The 15,672-nt window shown below is 42.7% G+C and overlaps 2 protein-coding genes across 10 annotated transcripts in view; one reads left to right on the forward strand and one right to left on the reverse strand.

The window, feature by feature from the left end:
* Nucleotides 1-11,580, forward strand: part of CNKSR2 (connector enhancer of kinase suppressor of Ras 2) — a 258,842-nt gene extending 247,262 nt beyond the window's left edge. For 7 of the 9 annotated variants that reach the window (XM_007126579.4, XM_055081924.1, XM_007126580.4 and 4 more), the window contains 2 exons: nt 7,404-7,600; nt 9,207-11,580. In XM_007126579.4, coding sequence (XP_007126641.1) covers nt 7,404-7,600; nt 9,207-9,422 — 413 coding nt within the window. In that variant the 3' untranslated portion in view covers nt 9,423-11,580. Of the gene's footprint in view, nt 1-98; nt 1,081-7,403; nt 7,601-9,206 lie in introns of those variants that run through there. The other 2 variants (XM_028482781.2, XM_007126582.4) reach the window with 2 other exon arrangements.
* Nucleotides 11,581-11,678: 98 nt separating this feature from the next.
* Nucleotides 11,679-14,825, reverse strand: KLHL34 (kelch like family member 34). Its single transcript, XM_007126583.4, has one exon. The coding sequence runs from the start codon at nt 14,726-14,728 to the stop codon at nt 12,782-12,784; it is 1,947 nt and encodes a 648-aa protein (XP_007126645.2). The 5' UTR covers nt 14,729-14,825; the 3' UTR covers nt 11,679-12,781.
* Between the last annotated feature and the right edge of the window lie 847 nt (nt 14,826-15,672).

Raw genomic sequence — 15,672 nt, forward strand, 5'->3', positions numbered from 1 at the left:
TTGCATGATGGTATTTCTAATACAAATACTAATATGCTTTGGAAATAATGGCACTCGCAGGTCTTTCATCATATTGTATCACTGCTTTATCATATTAGGCTAATACACTGCGAGAGTTGGTAGAACCTCTCCATGCCAAATCGGATCCACTTCTGTTGGCACTCAACCCATTGGACTCACAGATTGATAAGCTAATGTTTAGAGAATTTAGATCGGAGAGAGTCGGCACGACGCAGACTCAACATCAACCTCTTGCAAGCAACTAAAATGGCCTCGTCCTTGCTGTTTATAACAGAAAACAGACTTTTAAAAGCTTAGAGCATCAAGTGTTTTGGATTGGGGGCCTCCCTAAAGGGATATTAAGAGGGGCAGGCCACTCTTAAGAAGAATGCGAGCTTTCTCCACTGGGACTAGCATAAGATCAAAGCCAATCAAGATGGAGCACAGTGACAGAAAACTGCTGTTTCTGTGGGAGAACAGAGGGGAAGGGTATTATTGACTGGGGAAGGGCTCAGTTGTGTTCTCCTGACACAGGAAAAGAGAGGGATCAGCTCCAATAACTAGAAAACCCTGGCTGTTTAATGGACTCTTCGGTGGCCTCTTTAAGGCAAAGCAGAGAAAGCAAATTCTGTGTATTAAGTGTATTTTGCATTTTAAAACTTGACGTGCTGTATTGTACTAAATTAAGTGTAATCTATTAAGGCAAGGTATACACAACCTGCTCTGAAACTTACTATGTTTATTCTATTATAAAGTGTATTCAGGTGCAACACAGAGACTGCTTTCGGTGACACTAATGAAGAAAATTCCACATGCCAGGCTTTATTAGATTCCTCAGCTAAAATCCTAACTTTCTCCTTATTTCTTGGCACTTGTATACAAATGGTGTTGCCTCATAGGACAGGCATGAGCTATTCTTTTCTGTAAAATTTTCCAAATCTATAGGCTGTGGTTTTCACTTTTGAAAAAGTATTTTGTCTGGTTGTCTTTCAAACTAGCTTCAGATATTATTTAATACTATGTAACTGGGTCACTTATGGCTCAGTATTGCTTATTTTTCTTCTGTAGTGGATGTGAAATTTCCTTTAGTTGGATAAGATACTCTGTAATAACTTCAATGCTAATTAATGGATATTTCATACTGTGCAATGAACAGATAATTTAACATTGTATTTGAAAATGTTTTTTTCTTCCTGTCGCCACAGTGTGTAGTATTGCATAATGTGAATACTTGTAAAAATATAAATTACGTAAAAATAAAAATATGGCCAGTTGGTATCAGATCTTTTTAGATAGCTAAATAATTTGCTAAGTATGCTTGATAGTAAATATCTTTCTAAAGAGAAGTAATCTATGCTTCTTTCTCACAAATGGAATTTGTGTTGTGAATAAAATCACATTGATCTGCCTTACAGTTGCCTCTGTGCTCTAACCATTTTAATGTGTTTTTTAAGTATATATAAAAATGATGGTTCTGGTATATAGAAATGCATCAAAAAGCATTTTGTTGGCATTTAATATTAGTGGGATTGTCTTGGGTCGTCCTCCCTGTTTAAGTCATAGTAAAATTTTATGATATGAAGAATTTTAGTTTTTTCTCATTAAGGAATATGGAGACTCCACATTAATTTTTAAATATGATAATCTCTTAGCTTTGTTTTTAAACTGTCCCCTTTATGAATTCCTGCCTAAGAACCAGGTACCTTGACCTCCATGTCTCTATTAGCTAAATTTTCTAAAATCTGTGGGCAAATATAGAATCTGTCATTTATGTTTGAGATTGTCCTTCAAAGAACCTTCCCTTTGGGACAATAAATCAATGCCAAGGACACCAAGATTTTGCCATCTGAACTATTTGTCATAAAAACTACCGTAATACCCTGAAAATGCAATCACTGTCATATATTTGTGGCATTAAACAACATAATTCGGCAGAAATTACATGCTTAGAGAATGAAGTGTAGAATAAGCTTCAGCTCTGTCTCTTTTGTTAACTCTTTATGGAAGTAAGCTTTACGGTTGTGCAGAAGGAATTGACAGACACTGGTATGGGCTGTACTTAATTTTGGTGAAGCACAAGGTCATTCGTACAGGGATGGGTTTCACATGTTCTTCTGTAAAAATACACTTAGCAGTATTGGTGGACTCACTCAAGCTGTCCTTTCAAAAGAAGGGGTTTTTCCTCACTTTTTTTCATCAGAGAAATTATTGTTATTTTGCCTAAAAGAAAATAAACCAATTACTTCTAATTATGAAAAGGGTAGTTGATTACAGAGTGACAAGTAAAAGCCAGGTTTTAAAATCTTATGCTTTTTTTCTGATATAACAAACTGCCCTCCCCCAGTTTTACAATGCAAGGCATAGCTAGTTATATAAAAACAGGAATTAAAGAGAGCGAATCTTTAATTATAAAACAATTCAAATTACAGTGTAAACTCCTGAATACATAATCATCTTTAGCATAAAACCTACAAACATTAAACCTATCTACATTAAACCCATTAAAACTTTGTCACCTTACATATAAATAAGTTGTTCATTATGGCGCACTGGTAAATTAGTATTCACAGAAAATAGTCCCATGTCTCAATGCAAATGTTAATTGCCTTTCATGGTGAGAATAGTGCTCCGCATACATGATGCCATTTGCCTGGAAGCCTTGGAGCACTCTGTGGCCGTAGAAGACCGAATGCCTCTCACACTTGCCTGGTGACTAATGCTACTATGTCCAGCCTTCTCTGCACTTGTGACTTAGCCTTTCCCAACCTTCTGTGCTCATTACCCAGTTGTGTTGTGGAACGAACAACTGTTTTCACGAGGACATCACTGTCCAATTTTAAAAGAGCACAGTTCCCTTCCAAAACATGTACCAGAAGTGGTTATTCATTGTTGGCTTGGTTCTTCAAGAGCCCAGTTGGTATACTCGTTTTGTTTTGTTTTGTTTTCATTTTTTCTCTCCTTACACATTATCATTGCAGAGGCAGGGAAACAGCAAGGACACCAGAATGACATTTTTAGGTCGCCACGTTTGTATTCTGCTCGTCTTAATTTTCACCAAAGAAACATGAATGAAATTACACAAGAGACAAGCGTACAAATTACACAGTCACCTGATAGGGAGCCCTCTTTGGAGTACTTAGTGTCTAAAGTAGAGAAAACCATCACTCAGTTTAAATGTTGGGTGCATAAGACACCATGCCAGGTAGAAGATTGGGAAATGCAAAGGAGAGCGAGGCATATACGCTCAGGGAAAGTCACAGTCTAAGTCTCTGAAGGAGGGTACACATGGGGTGAGGTACAGGAAGAAAAAATTGGGATTTCTCCTCAGGTTTCATATCTCATTTTCTCGAATTTCTTTTCTGTGTCTATCTTATAATAGGCATATCTATTAATACAGAGTAATAAGTATATATAAGTTATCAACAGAAGTGTTTTAACTCGTGAGGGCATAGAATCAAAAAAGTTTAATAACCACTGGGCATGAATGTAAGGAAATACATCAACCAAACACCTCGTAGTATTTTGAAGAAATGCATTATCATCTGCTAATAAGCCATTTGCAAGAAAGTTCCAACCAACTGTTACTTTGCATTGGCTAATCTTTTCTTTGAGCTTTTCTTTGTCTCTACGTGGAGGTCATATGCAACCTGAAAGAACCAGACAATGAACTGTTGTGATGCTCAGCGTATTTCTAGCCTCACAGTGTTTCATGGTGTAGCTAGAGTATAAATGAAACAAGAAAGAGGATCTTCTTCCAGCCCTGCCACTTATGACACAGCCAGAAATGACCCTCCCTTGGCTCAGAGTACAAGTTACCAATAACTTCATTGTGATCCTCAAATCTATCAATGAAATTTTATATAGGAAAGAGAACCTTATATGTTCTCTTCGCTTTAATAAAATTGGAATAGAAAAGCGTGTCATCTGACGCAGGACTAATTTACATGTTGTAAACGTAAATATAATTTGAGAGGGAATTTACTCTTTCATAGGCCCAGAATTCCTGAATAAGTTAGATACAAATTAAAATTTCATTGTAGCAGTGATACACTTCCTCATTAGGAATCACAGAAGGTTCCTCTATATGTCCTGTGGTTTGCCTGTGGTCTTCTACACTTTGCCAACTTGCAGAAAACGTTCATTCAAATTACAAACGAGCTGGGTTTGGGCCAGTGCTCCAAGGGCTGAACTGGCACGTTGAAAGAAAGTCAATCAGGAAGCAGACCTGACCGAGTGCTTGCCTCCTCTTCCAAAGCAAGCCTCTTCTAGAAGAAGAAAAGCAAGGGTTTAAAAGAGAGAGAAACCAGAAGAGAAGTAAGAAGGAGACGAAGAAGAAGAGGGCAAAAAGAGAAGATAAAGGTGCTTTCACATTTTCAGTTGCAGCGGTAGCCCCAATTGACTTAATTGGTATTCATCTGAGAAAAAAAAAATGAAGGAAACCAATTGAAAATTATAAAAGAAAATAAAGGTCTGTTTTCGTCTTGAATGTTGAGTTCTGTGTTGTTTTGACTGTTGAGCACAGTGAATCAGATTTATAATGTGACTCTGCCCCTCACTCCCCCTCCTTTGAAAAGAAAAGGACTCTTTGTCTAGTCTTAAAATGTTAAGTAATTGGTGGCATTTTGTGGTAGCCTGGCATCTCCTCAATCCTTCATCCTTCCTCATCCCACTACTGTGTCTTGTGTTGCATATGTGTATGATGTGTAGGGGTGGGAGAAGGGGGCCTGACTTATCTCTAATATCTCTATTCCATTACTCTACTTGGAAATGTTTCTGTGTTCCGTCTCATTGTGATTCCCTGTTCAAATGTGCTGCCCAGAGATAAATCCATACTCGATTCTTCTTATAGCTGTCAAACCAGGTTCTTTGTAGAATTATGTTGTCCTTTGGTTGAACGCTTTTTCCCCCCTTAACAGCAAGAAGGAAAAAAAACTTAGTTTTTAGCTATGTTTGTCACTTTTTATATTAAAGCTTTACTTACACTTCTAGAAGTAAAACTACATTGAAATTTTATTTAAAAATCAAGCATCTGGCTCAGTATTCCACAAACTTTATAAATTGAGGAGAAAGAAAACTGAGTAAGAATGTTTTTTCAACAAAATATATACTCCCTACAGTGTTAGGTAATATGGAAGAAGGTTATCTTAAAATAAAAGTTTACTATGTGAAAATACTTCTGCCTCCTTTAAATCCTAAAACTATAATCTGAATCCCTTTTTTCTTTACCTTCCTTCAAGAACTGAAAAACTAGTAATACATTAGGCTACCTGATACCTAGACTACTATAATTCACATCTGTTAGGCCTGCCATTTCTCTCCCACCCTCTGCTCTATGAAATTACATCTGGCTTAAGATGCAATCTTGCCTTGAGGCAGAAAGAATGGTAACTACTAAATAATTCCTCAGGATTCTTTCCTGGCCTATGATTTTATGAAATGGAATTATGCTGTTCAAAAGTATCCTTGTTTTTACAACTCCATTTAGTTACTCTGAATGACGTTATAATTTTGTGCCTTTCTGGCTCCAAACCGTTCTCAGTTAAAATTCCTTATCTCATTTCAATCTTCTTAGCCCACAAGGCAGTTCCTCCTTTTTACAGTCCTCTGTCCCCCGACCCCTCAGAATCCTCTGGGCGTTGCAGACATTGAAGGATGAGCCAACAGAGAATTCAAATGCTGTTTAAAGGGATTTTTGTATTTTTAGATTATAGTTCCAACTAAGATATATGATTAGGAAGTTAAAATTTGTTATAGAGGAATTAGTTATAGCAGGTGCTGATAACAAAGAACTTTCTAATAGAAGGATTCAACAATCATACTTACCAATAGTTGCCAACCTCAGCAGCAGAGCCAAAAATTGAATATGAAACTTAAATGAAGTTACTTTTTCATCCTAAAGATGATCCCCTCAAGTTAAGGTACTGTGTTGGTGGGCTTTGGGGGCAGTTTTAGGTATACTCTTTAAAAAAGTTTTTTTTAGAATGCTGCATTTTAAGCAAGTCTCACAAATTCGTTAACACCTACTGTTAAATACACAGTTCAAATGATTCCTGACAAAATTGGCAGTCTAGAATTCTTGTTAAAATCATGGATTCTGGAGCCAGACTGCCCAGTCGGAATTCTAGCTCTACCACTTACTAAATGTGACCTTGAGCAAGGTACTTCCCTGCTATAAAATGAAAATCAAATAGATCTAGTCCTCGTACTGCTGTGGGGATTCAATGAGATCATGAATGTTAAGCATTTACCCTACTGCCCGGCACTTAAAAATGTTAACTACATTATTACCAATTAGGGCATCTTTTTTTTTTTTTTTAACTATGACAGAAAGCCTAAAATATTTACATGGACCATGGTGGAATGAACAACATTCCATATTTACTTCTTGGGCCAATGTAATTAGTATTCCTCAAATAGGACTCTTAAGCTCTCTATTAAAGGAAATGTGATATAACCCTAATCCTATCTCCCAATCCAAGCAAAATCCAAGTTCATCTTTGTTTATCATTGAGAAAGATATGACATCAGTACATTCAGACAATTCAAGAATAATATGGGAGTTTTGATTTGTTCAAATAGATCTAAGATCCTTTCCTGAACCAGTCTCTAATTTTTTTTTTCTCAAAAATATTTAATTGGAGTGTTTTCTTCCCAGGTCTTTCAAATGTTAAGTAGCTTCTTTTAGTACATGCCAGATTTTTGCTTACATCTGCATATAAACATTCCCATATCTCATTCTAATTAAAGCATTATTATTGATGATAATTTATGATCATTTACTATATTTACAATGTGGCAGGCATTACTATGGCAGTCACGTGAAACCTAATAATCCTCTACGGCACACTATTAGAAGATTTTTACAATGATATATACTCCAGTGAATGCCATTCCATCTTATGAAGTCTGGAAAAATGTAAAAATCAGTTCATTCAGTATTGCTAAACCAGGAGAGCTCTGTTACTTAGCACTTCTATGCTTATCAGTATAATGATAAGGGATATTCACTAATGTTTTAAAATATTAAATTACGTGCAGGATTGTTTCTGTGTTGTGTACCTTTTGTACTCTAATTCTTTGAACTTAATGGACTCAAGATATGTACAGTGATTTGCTACTAAGAGAGTATCTTGTTAATCAAAGCATCCTGTTAATTGATCATTCTAAAACAATTGGCTGCCTGTAGCTAGTCTTACCCAGTATAACTAGCAACTGTGGGTTTGGTGGGGTTTGTTGTTGTTTTGTTTTTTTTTTAATGTAAGAGAGTGTTTTCCCAATCATTCATTATCCTGTTTTTCAGATTTTTTTTTTAGTAGATTTTTGGAGTGTCAAATAACTGTTTTATTACACTGGATTTATTTCTCTCTCTCTTATTATTTTTTTTTTTTTTTTGGACATTGCAGGTGAAAGTAGGGAAGAAAAGTTAGGAGACTCTTTGCAAGATTTATATAGGGCATTGGAGCAAGCCAGTCTGTCACCACTGGGAGAACATCGCATTTCAACCAAGATGGAATACAAGCTATCATTTATAAAGAGATGTAATGATCCTGTGATGAATGAAAAACTACACAGGCTAAGAATTCTCAAAAGCACTTTAAAGGTAAGATATGAAATGGAAGGAGAAATTCCTTTTAAGAGATTCATTCCTGAACTCAAAGTGGATTATCAGGTACTCCAGGGGACAAAATACAAAATGGTGGGGGGTGGGGGGTGGGGGGAGCGGAGGATAAACATACCGTATGCGAAGCCGAAGCCGAGCTGTTTTCTTTAGCATAATAAGTGTATTTGGCCAAAAGGAAATAATGTTAACTTTTTATTAACATCTCAAAGCACTGACTAAATGTTATATGACTCAGTTCTAGGAGAAAACTGGACGTAATTAATTTTTTTTCCAAAAATGCAGGGCTGGTGTTATTCCTCAGTCTTTTGTTTTCCTAAGATAAATATGCCATGTCGTGGAATTAATATAGTTACTAAAAGAACACAGCATGCATGCAGAATGCAATAGTGGGTGCTAAAATTGTTTGAGATATTTTGTGAATATCTCCTGTAGCATATTTGGAGTAAAGCCACAGTGATTCATGTTCCATGTAGAAATTTTATAATTGTTCTGTATACACCATCAGTTCCCAACTGACATGTTACTTTCTTATTATACATTTCCATAAGTGTTTACATAGTCTCCAGTCTTCTTATGCCACCCCCAGATTGGGAAGGAGGTGGTGAGGAAAGGGAAACAGAGGCAGGAAGTTGAAGGAGCCAGAAGAGTCAGCCCCCTCACTGTGTGTGTATCAGGGGAGAGGGCGTGCCATACACACTCTCCCTAAGCAGACCCTGCACCCTGGAAAACTCAAAAACAGAAAAGAAATGTCATACAGAGTTTGTGACGCAGTAATTTCAGGAAACAAAAGGTCAAAGAGCTCCTTTGGGAAATATTGCAGATCTGTAGTATGCTGCTGAGGTTTTGTGATTTTTGAAACAGAGATGAATACCAAAGAGAAAAAATAGGAAATGCATGATTTGAAAACATTTCTGGTAGCAGGCAGCCAAGTTTTCAGTCAATTAGCTTTCATTTGGTGTTCATGCGAATACTATTGCAAATCCTTGGGATACTTTAATGGCCTATTGGTAACTAAGACCAGAATTTTTAAAAGAGCTATAATATTCATAAGAATAATTCGGTGCCCATTTCTAGTCCAAAGATATCCTAACCCTCCCTCCTCCCAGAGCCACACACCCCACCCCCATTCAGGTCCAAACCACCAAGTGACCATCTAGCAGAAGGAAAAAGGACAGTGCAAAAGTAACTCAAGACATAGAATGTGGTAAGTCCACTCAACAGCAGTGATCAAGTGTTACAGGGACTTATCTAAATGAAGGAGAAAACATTTTTTCCAGTTGTCAAAGGAAGGCTTCAAGAAATGAGAGGCATATGAACTGGCTGTTAAAGAATGAGGAAGGTTTCCGTAGGCAGAGATGGGAAACAGGAAAGGCCAGAAGAAAAAAATAAACCATACAGAGTGGGCAGTACGAGGCATACCTGCGTGTAGAGAAAAGTACACTAGTATTTGAGTCTAAATAGCTGCGTTTGAGTATACCAGAGCTGTTTCTTGTGGGCTTCCTAATAGTTTGCCTATTAACTTTTTATTTTAAATTTGAAGAACAGTCTGTCCCTATTGTAACTGTTGAATCCTTTTGCTTTTCAGGCCAGAGAAGGGGAAGTAGCCATTATTGATAAAGTCCTAGACAATCCAGACTTGACATCAAAAGAATTCCAACAATGGAAGCAGATGTACCTCGATCTTTTCTTGGATATCTGTCAGAACACCACCTCAAATGACCCATTAAGTATTTCTTCTGAAGTAGATGTAATCACTTCCTCCCTAACACACACTCATTCATACATTGAAACGCATGTGTAAGTGTATGCTGCCCTCTGGCCATGTGGTACCTTCTGGTACTTTGAACAAGTATATAAGGTAGTTTTTATATCAACGTGTGGGACACTTGACAAGCTATACTTCAATGTTACCAAAACTATATGAAACAAACCCTATATGGTCATAATACCACTGTCTTTAATGAGCATTTGTATATTTTATATGCAGTTAGTGCTCAGCTTATGTTTACCATGTGCAAAATCAACTGTCTTCAATGACTTAAAATTAACTTTTGCAAACAACTCTGAAGACAGGTGGTCTTCAAGTAGAAAAAACACAAAAAGGCGGTTTTCTATCTAAGGTCATCTTTTCTCCCTTTAAGTTAATTTTATATAAACAAGACTTCAAAACTAAATCACATTTTTTCAGGTGCAGACATCCTTGTGGGTGGGAAAGAATTTAAACCTTTTTTATATTTATTAAAATGTTCTAAGAATTTTCTTAAACATTGCACAAAGTTTAATGCTGTAGTTTTATTTTTGTGAAATGTAGATGCGCATACAAAAGTTAAGCAAAACAGAAGAGCATCAACATAAGAAAAGTTCAGGTATCTAATATTCGTCTTAATAGTCTATTAACTTGTGAAAGCTGGTTAATGGAAATAGTATTCCAAATCCATGGGGACACTTAATGGTATATCAGGGCAAAGCTTTGTAAGATGTTTTTGTAACTGAGACCAAAATTGAAGATAGAGCTGCTTTATTTTCTTGGTTTAAATCTTCCTTTATTTTTGTAGTGATGAAATGCTGATTGTGTATAGAGGACTTTGAGAGTGGATTTTTTAAAACACACTTAACTCACCCAGAAAGGCAGCTAACATATATATATATATGTGTATATGTATATATGTGTGTGTATATATATATATATATATATATATATATATATATATATATATATAATTTCAGCCCAAACTCATGTTTTTAAACTCCAACTTCTAAAAAGCTACAAGGTATAAAGATAAATGAATCAACTTCCCAGTTAGGGTCAATTTTCCCCCTAGACCATTAGTTAAACTTTATATATAATTATACTTCAGGCAGGGAAGTAAAATATGTTTACTTACAGGCTGATGTATGTTCTAATATAGAAAACAATGTTGAAAAAGAAAAATGTACCTCTCTCCTGAGGAGCAAGAGGATGATGGTCATTCAGAGATATATTACATTGAATTATACGAGAGAAACAATTTTTAGAGGTTTTTCCTAGTTTCATGATTTGTTCTTTAGAGTGGATGAAGTCTATGAAAAAATCCTCTTCATATATTTCCATTTATAAGCATCTCGTTTTTGAAAGTGATCACAGCATGATAATGACTGTGCTGCTTTTTAGTGTCTGGCTGCATAACGTATAAGTCACAATTTGCTGGTTTGGGGTTTTGTTTTTTTAGGAGGAGGAAGAGACCCTCCTTTACTATTATATATCCTAAAATCTACTTCTAATCAGCTTTAAACTGTTGCCTGTACAGCTCAGTGAATGAATGTAATTTCATCTCTAAGAGTTCAGATATCTGCCAGTGAATATTTTTGCTGTAGAGGAGAAAGTAAAAACTCCACAGCGGGGATCTTTTCCTTTGCTTTTGAAACCACCATTGAATCACTATCGTTTTGCAGACTTTGCACAACTGTACAGGAGAGTGGCCTTTCTACAGCACATTTTCAGTAATCCTATATTTAGTCAAAATGGATGAGAAATCATGTATTAATGTTTGTATGGAATTTTGGGTCCGGTGTAATATTTTTATCATTTAAAAAAAAACTATTTGTAAAAACATTTATTTACTGCATGGGTATTGACGCACATTAAATTTGTGGGATTTTGTATATGTAAAAAAACAAAAAGCAGAAAAACAAAAACCTCTTGTCCTAAAATGAAGTGTGCTTGTTACAGGTGTTTAGACTTGTTAATGTTTACTAGACCAAATGTGTACACTTACTTAAAAATATCTGTACCTGATGGATGTGTCGTGGATACAGTGGCCAGGTTGTGCCCTGGAAACAGTGAGCAGTTGATGGAAAGACTAGCTGTGTTGCTACTAAGTGGCTTTTACTTTGGTAAAGTTGGCTCTTGTTTTAAATGGTAAGAATTAAACTAATGAATTTTAAAAGACTCGTGGCTAGCCTAGCATGAAAGAGACCTTTTAACACTATATATCTGTACATTTTATTGCATTAGTTTCAAATCTAGGAGAGAGGCAGCACTGTAAACTGAAGTCAAATAAATTCAGCTCTTAATGAATCCTTATAAAGCACCTATTTTATTCATGCAGTCCTCATCGCATTTCTTTGTGACCTAATCACACAGCCGCCACCACCCCGCCACCCCACCCCCGGTTACAAGTTTTAACTTTGTCACTCCATTGGTGGTACAAGCCAGAAGAAGCACCTGTCCAGTGTATACAAGAATCTTCTCTGAGATCCTGCAAAATCAAGCTGGTTTCCCATTTACCTGACAGGAACTTTAAAATTTCACCTACTCCTCTTTCGTTTCTCTGTGATTCTTTTGGGAAGTTGGGGCAGAGGGTGGGGGGGGGGGTACCACTAAAAATAAACTTTAAAAATATTTTTTTATAAATATTACCTACAGCATGTCTGCAGAATGAACATTTAAAGGGGATGAACGAAATAGGGTTTTGATTTGTTTTTGTTAGGTGTTCCACTAAACCAAAGAAGCCTGATTATTATGGCTAAGGGCTGCAGAAATAAAACTTAAAACCAATGAGCTGCCAAAAGCCAGGGCAAAAGCAGACTAGGGTAAGTAAGGATGAAGTACAGAAAAACTTAACCTAGATTATTTTCTCCCCCAAAAATGGTGCTTTCTTGGAGATTTTTTTCCTCTCAGTTCCATATCTATATTAAACCATCAGAGCTGATCTATAACCATGATTCTGGATCATAAAATCATAGTTCTCCCTACAATGATTGCATGTGTTTAACCAAGGCACTTTCCCTTCACTATTTATTCAGATAAATATTTATTCAGATAATGCCATCTTCTAGAACCATCTATTACAGTCTTTATAGCTAACAATTTTCTAGTCTTGTACATAACTTCTTATGGTACGTTTTTTGGCTGTTTGGCACAAAAGTAATCACTGTTTAGCGCCTGGGAAACACTAACTACCAGAGGGAAAATAGGGTCATGTTTTATTTTCAAAGTCCATCACTAGCCCAGCATGAGAATTTCTAGAAATCCCCAGTTCACTGAAGATGATTCATATATCCTTCTAAATTTGACCCGTCCTGTCTCCCATTCTCAGAGTAAGGGGAAATGTTCCTCTTTGGCCAAGCCTAAGGAAAAGCCCACGGGTTGCTCTGTAAGCCTGGTCAGGCGCGACTTGCTCACTGACCCATTAAGCCCAGCACTAAATCTGGCGCCTCTCCGGGCTCTCCCTCCCTCTCCTCGTCCCCACCCTCGGCCAGCTGCAGCACCGCGCACTGCAGGCCGCTCCAGGCCCAAGGCAGCGCGCAGCCAGTGTCCTCCCAGCGGTCCAGGTCGAGGTCATAACCCACCACGTTGCGGGTAGGCACCTGGCGTGAGTCCCGCCACTTCAGGCCGCCCAGCAGCAGCACCGTCTCCTCCACCACGGCCAGCCCATAGCAGAAGCGGTCGTAGGGTAGCGGCCGCAGCCGAGTCCACTGGTCGGTGCCGGGGTCGTAGCGCTCGATTTCGGAGAAGGGCTCGTAGCGCCCCAGAAAGGCGAACAGCGCGCCGCGCAGTGCGGCCATGTGGTGCCCGAAGCGGGCCGTGCCCATGGGCGCCCTCTTGCTCCACGCCTGCTCCCCGGGGCCCAGGGAGAACACGTCCCGGAGGCTACTCGCGCCGCCCTCGCCTCTCCCCGCCTTGCCGCCGGAGATGTACACGACGCCGCAGTTCCCGACGGCCCCCGCGTGGCCGTGCAGGGCCCGCGGCAGCGCCCCGGCCGCCGTCCAGCGGTCCCGGCGCAGGTCGTACATCTCCACTGAAGCCAGCGCTTCGCCGCCCGCGCCCAGGCCCCCGACGGCCAGGAGCCCCTCGCCCACGGCGCCGCACCAGAAATGGGCCCGCGCTTCCCGCATAGCGGGCACAGTCGTCCAAGCGTGGAAGCGCGGGTCATAACGGTGCACTTGGGCCGTGACCGCCCGCAGGCCATTGGCTGTGGGGGAGGAGCCGCCGCCCGACGGGCTCTCCCCGCCGAGGACGAACAGGAAGTTGCCCGCGGTGCACACGCTGTGCCCCAGTAGCGGAGCAGGCAGCCGCGTGAGTCTGCGCCAGCGGTGGTTGTACACGTCAAAGGCCACCACGTCCTGGGTAAGCTCCCACTCCTCCTCCTCCTCCACCTGCTCCTCTTCCTCCTCCTCTTCCTCGGGCTCCGCCGCGGCGCCCCTCCCCATGGCTGCCCGCCGGGGGGCCACGACCTCCTCGGTCACCACCTCCCGCCCCCTGCACCCCCCGACCAACAAGATGCGGGTTTGGGGGCTCCGGACGCTGGTCTGCTCGCCCTGCATGAGCGGCTGGCGGGAGGGCGACGTGTGGTAGTTGAGGGCCTGGATGATGAGGCCCTTGACCCGGGAGGGCAGGGTGAGGCCGGAGCCCGAGTACACGCGCCGCAGCACATCGGTGGGCACCAGGCCGAAGCGAACGCGCTCGAGCAGCGCGGCGCAGTGGGCCAGCCGTTCGGCCTCGGGCTCCTGCCGCAGCCAGGCCAGGGCCAGGCCCAGCAGCCGGGCCTCGGGCACGCGCGCCACGTCAGGGGCACCCAGCACGGCCCTCAGCGACGCGGGGTTGAGCTCCAGCAGCCCGGCGGGGCCCGCCCCCCGCGCCAGCAGCTCCCGCAGGTGGCTCACAATGCAGCGCTCGGCCGCGCCCAGCGTGTGCACCAGGCCGAAGCGCGCCGCCACGTTGGCGGCGAAGCAGCAGTTCTCAGGGGCTAGCTGGCGCTCCAGGTAGCGGCCGCACAGCCCCAGGGCCTCGGTGACCTGCAGGTAGCTGGCGGCCTCCAGCGTGTCCTCCACGGTGTCCATGGAGAGCGGCAGCCAGGCGGTGTAGATGAAGTCCAGCAGGCGCTGCAGGCCGGCCGCCGACGGCACATGCAGGTGGATCACGGGCGCCCGGGATTCCCGGGTGTGGCTCTTGAACAGGGCCCTGAAGTAGTCGCTGGAACACGCGAGGAGCGACCTGTGCGCGGGGAACTCGCTGCCCTCGGCCTCCAGAGTCACGTCGCACAGGAAGCCCTCGGCGCGCAGGGCCTGGTAGCCGGTGAGCAGCGCGCCGCCATGAGCTTTGCAGTAAGACAGGAAGTAACTCATGATGCCCAGGGCGGGAAGTGGCCGGGCCGGGGCTGGGGCCAGCCGGGCGCGGCCGGAGACATTCCGGGACACGGCGCCGCCGGGTCCCCCGTGCGAGCCGAAGAGCCCCTAGCAGGGGCCCATTTTTGCCTGCTCAGCTTAAATCCCAGGCCGCCTTCATACAGGTCCGCAGATCTCCCCGTCCCCCTCTCAGAGCAAATCCGGTCGGGAAACGGTTTCCAGAAGCCCCTAGTAGCGGAGGACACGGAGTTGGGAGTTTTCCGGGAGGTGCAGGGCTCGGTTTCGGCGGCTGCCGAGGCTGCCAGAGCGTTGCCCAACGCCCCTTCCCCGGCCCAGTTTGGGGAGCCCACACCTGCGCGCCAGGGGCCGCAGTGGCCGCGCACCATCACCTGGAAGGGCGGAGCTGCAGGTAGACTGACTCCAGGGGGGTGCTGGATCTCCGACGGCCCAGATGCGCAGATGTAGCCCGACTCGGGCCGTCCGGGGAGTGCGGGGCGAGGGCTCTGACCTCCCGGGGGTGGACAAGGAGGGTTCTGCGGGCACCCGCGAGGGTCAGGGATAACTAGCTACGGGGCAAGGGAGGTGAGCTTGTTCCGCGCGGAGGATCAAATCAAAGCCTAGGGGATTAGGGAGGGGGGGCTCGGGTCAGCGCGGAGGGTCGGAGGCGTGATTGGGCGCCGCACATAACATGCCGGTAGCTCACAGCGACAGGAATAGCGCGCGGCCTCGGCCTTTCCGGCGCGCCCCGCCCCGCGTCCCGGCTGCTGGCTGAGAACGGAGGACCGGGACGCGGGAGGAAGCGGCCCGAGCCTGGGACATGACTCCGGCGACCCCACAAGCCGCCGGTCACCAGGGGATCCCGGGAACCCGGCTGGGGTGCGGGAGGCGCTCACTGGAGAGGCGCGAGTCGTGGGGACCCTGTGCCTGTTGGTTTCTGGGGAGGG

This window comes from Physeter macrocephalus, chromosome 21 (genome assembly GCF_002837175.3).
Source record: "Physeter macrocephalus isolate SW-GA chromosome 21, ASM283717v5, whole genome shotgun sequence".
NCBI classification, from domain to species: domain Eukaryota; kingdom Metazoa; phylum Chordata; class Mammalia; order Artiodactyla; family Physeteridae; genus Physeter; species Physeter macrocephalus.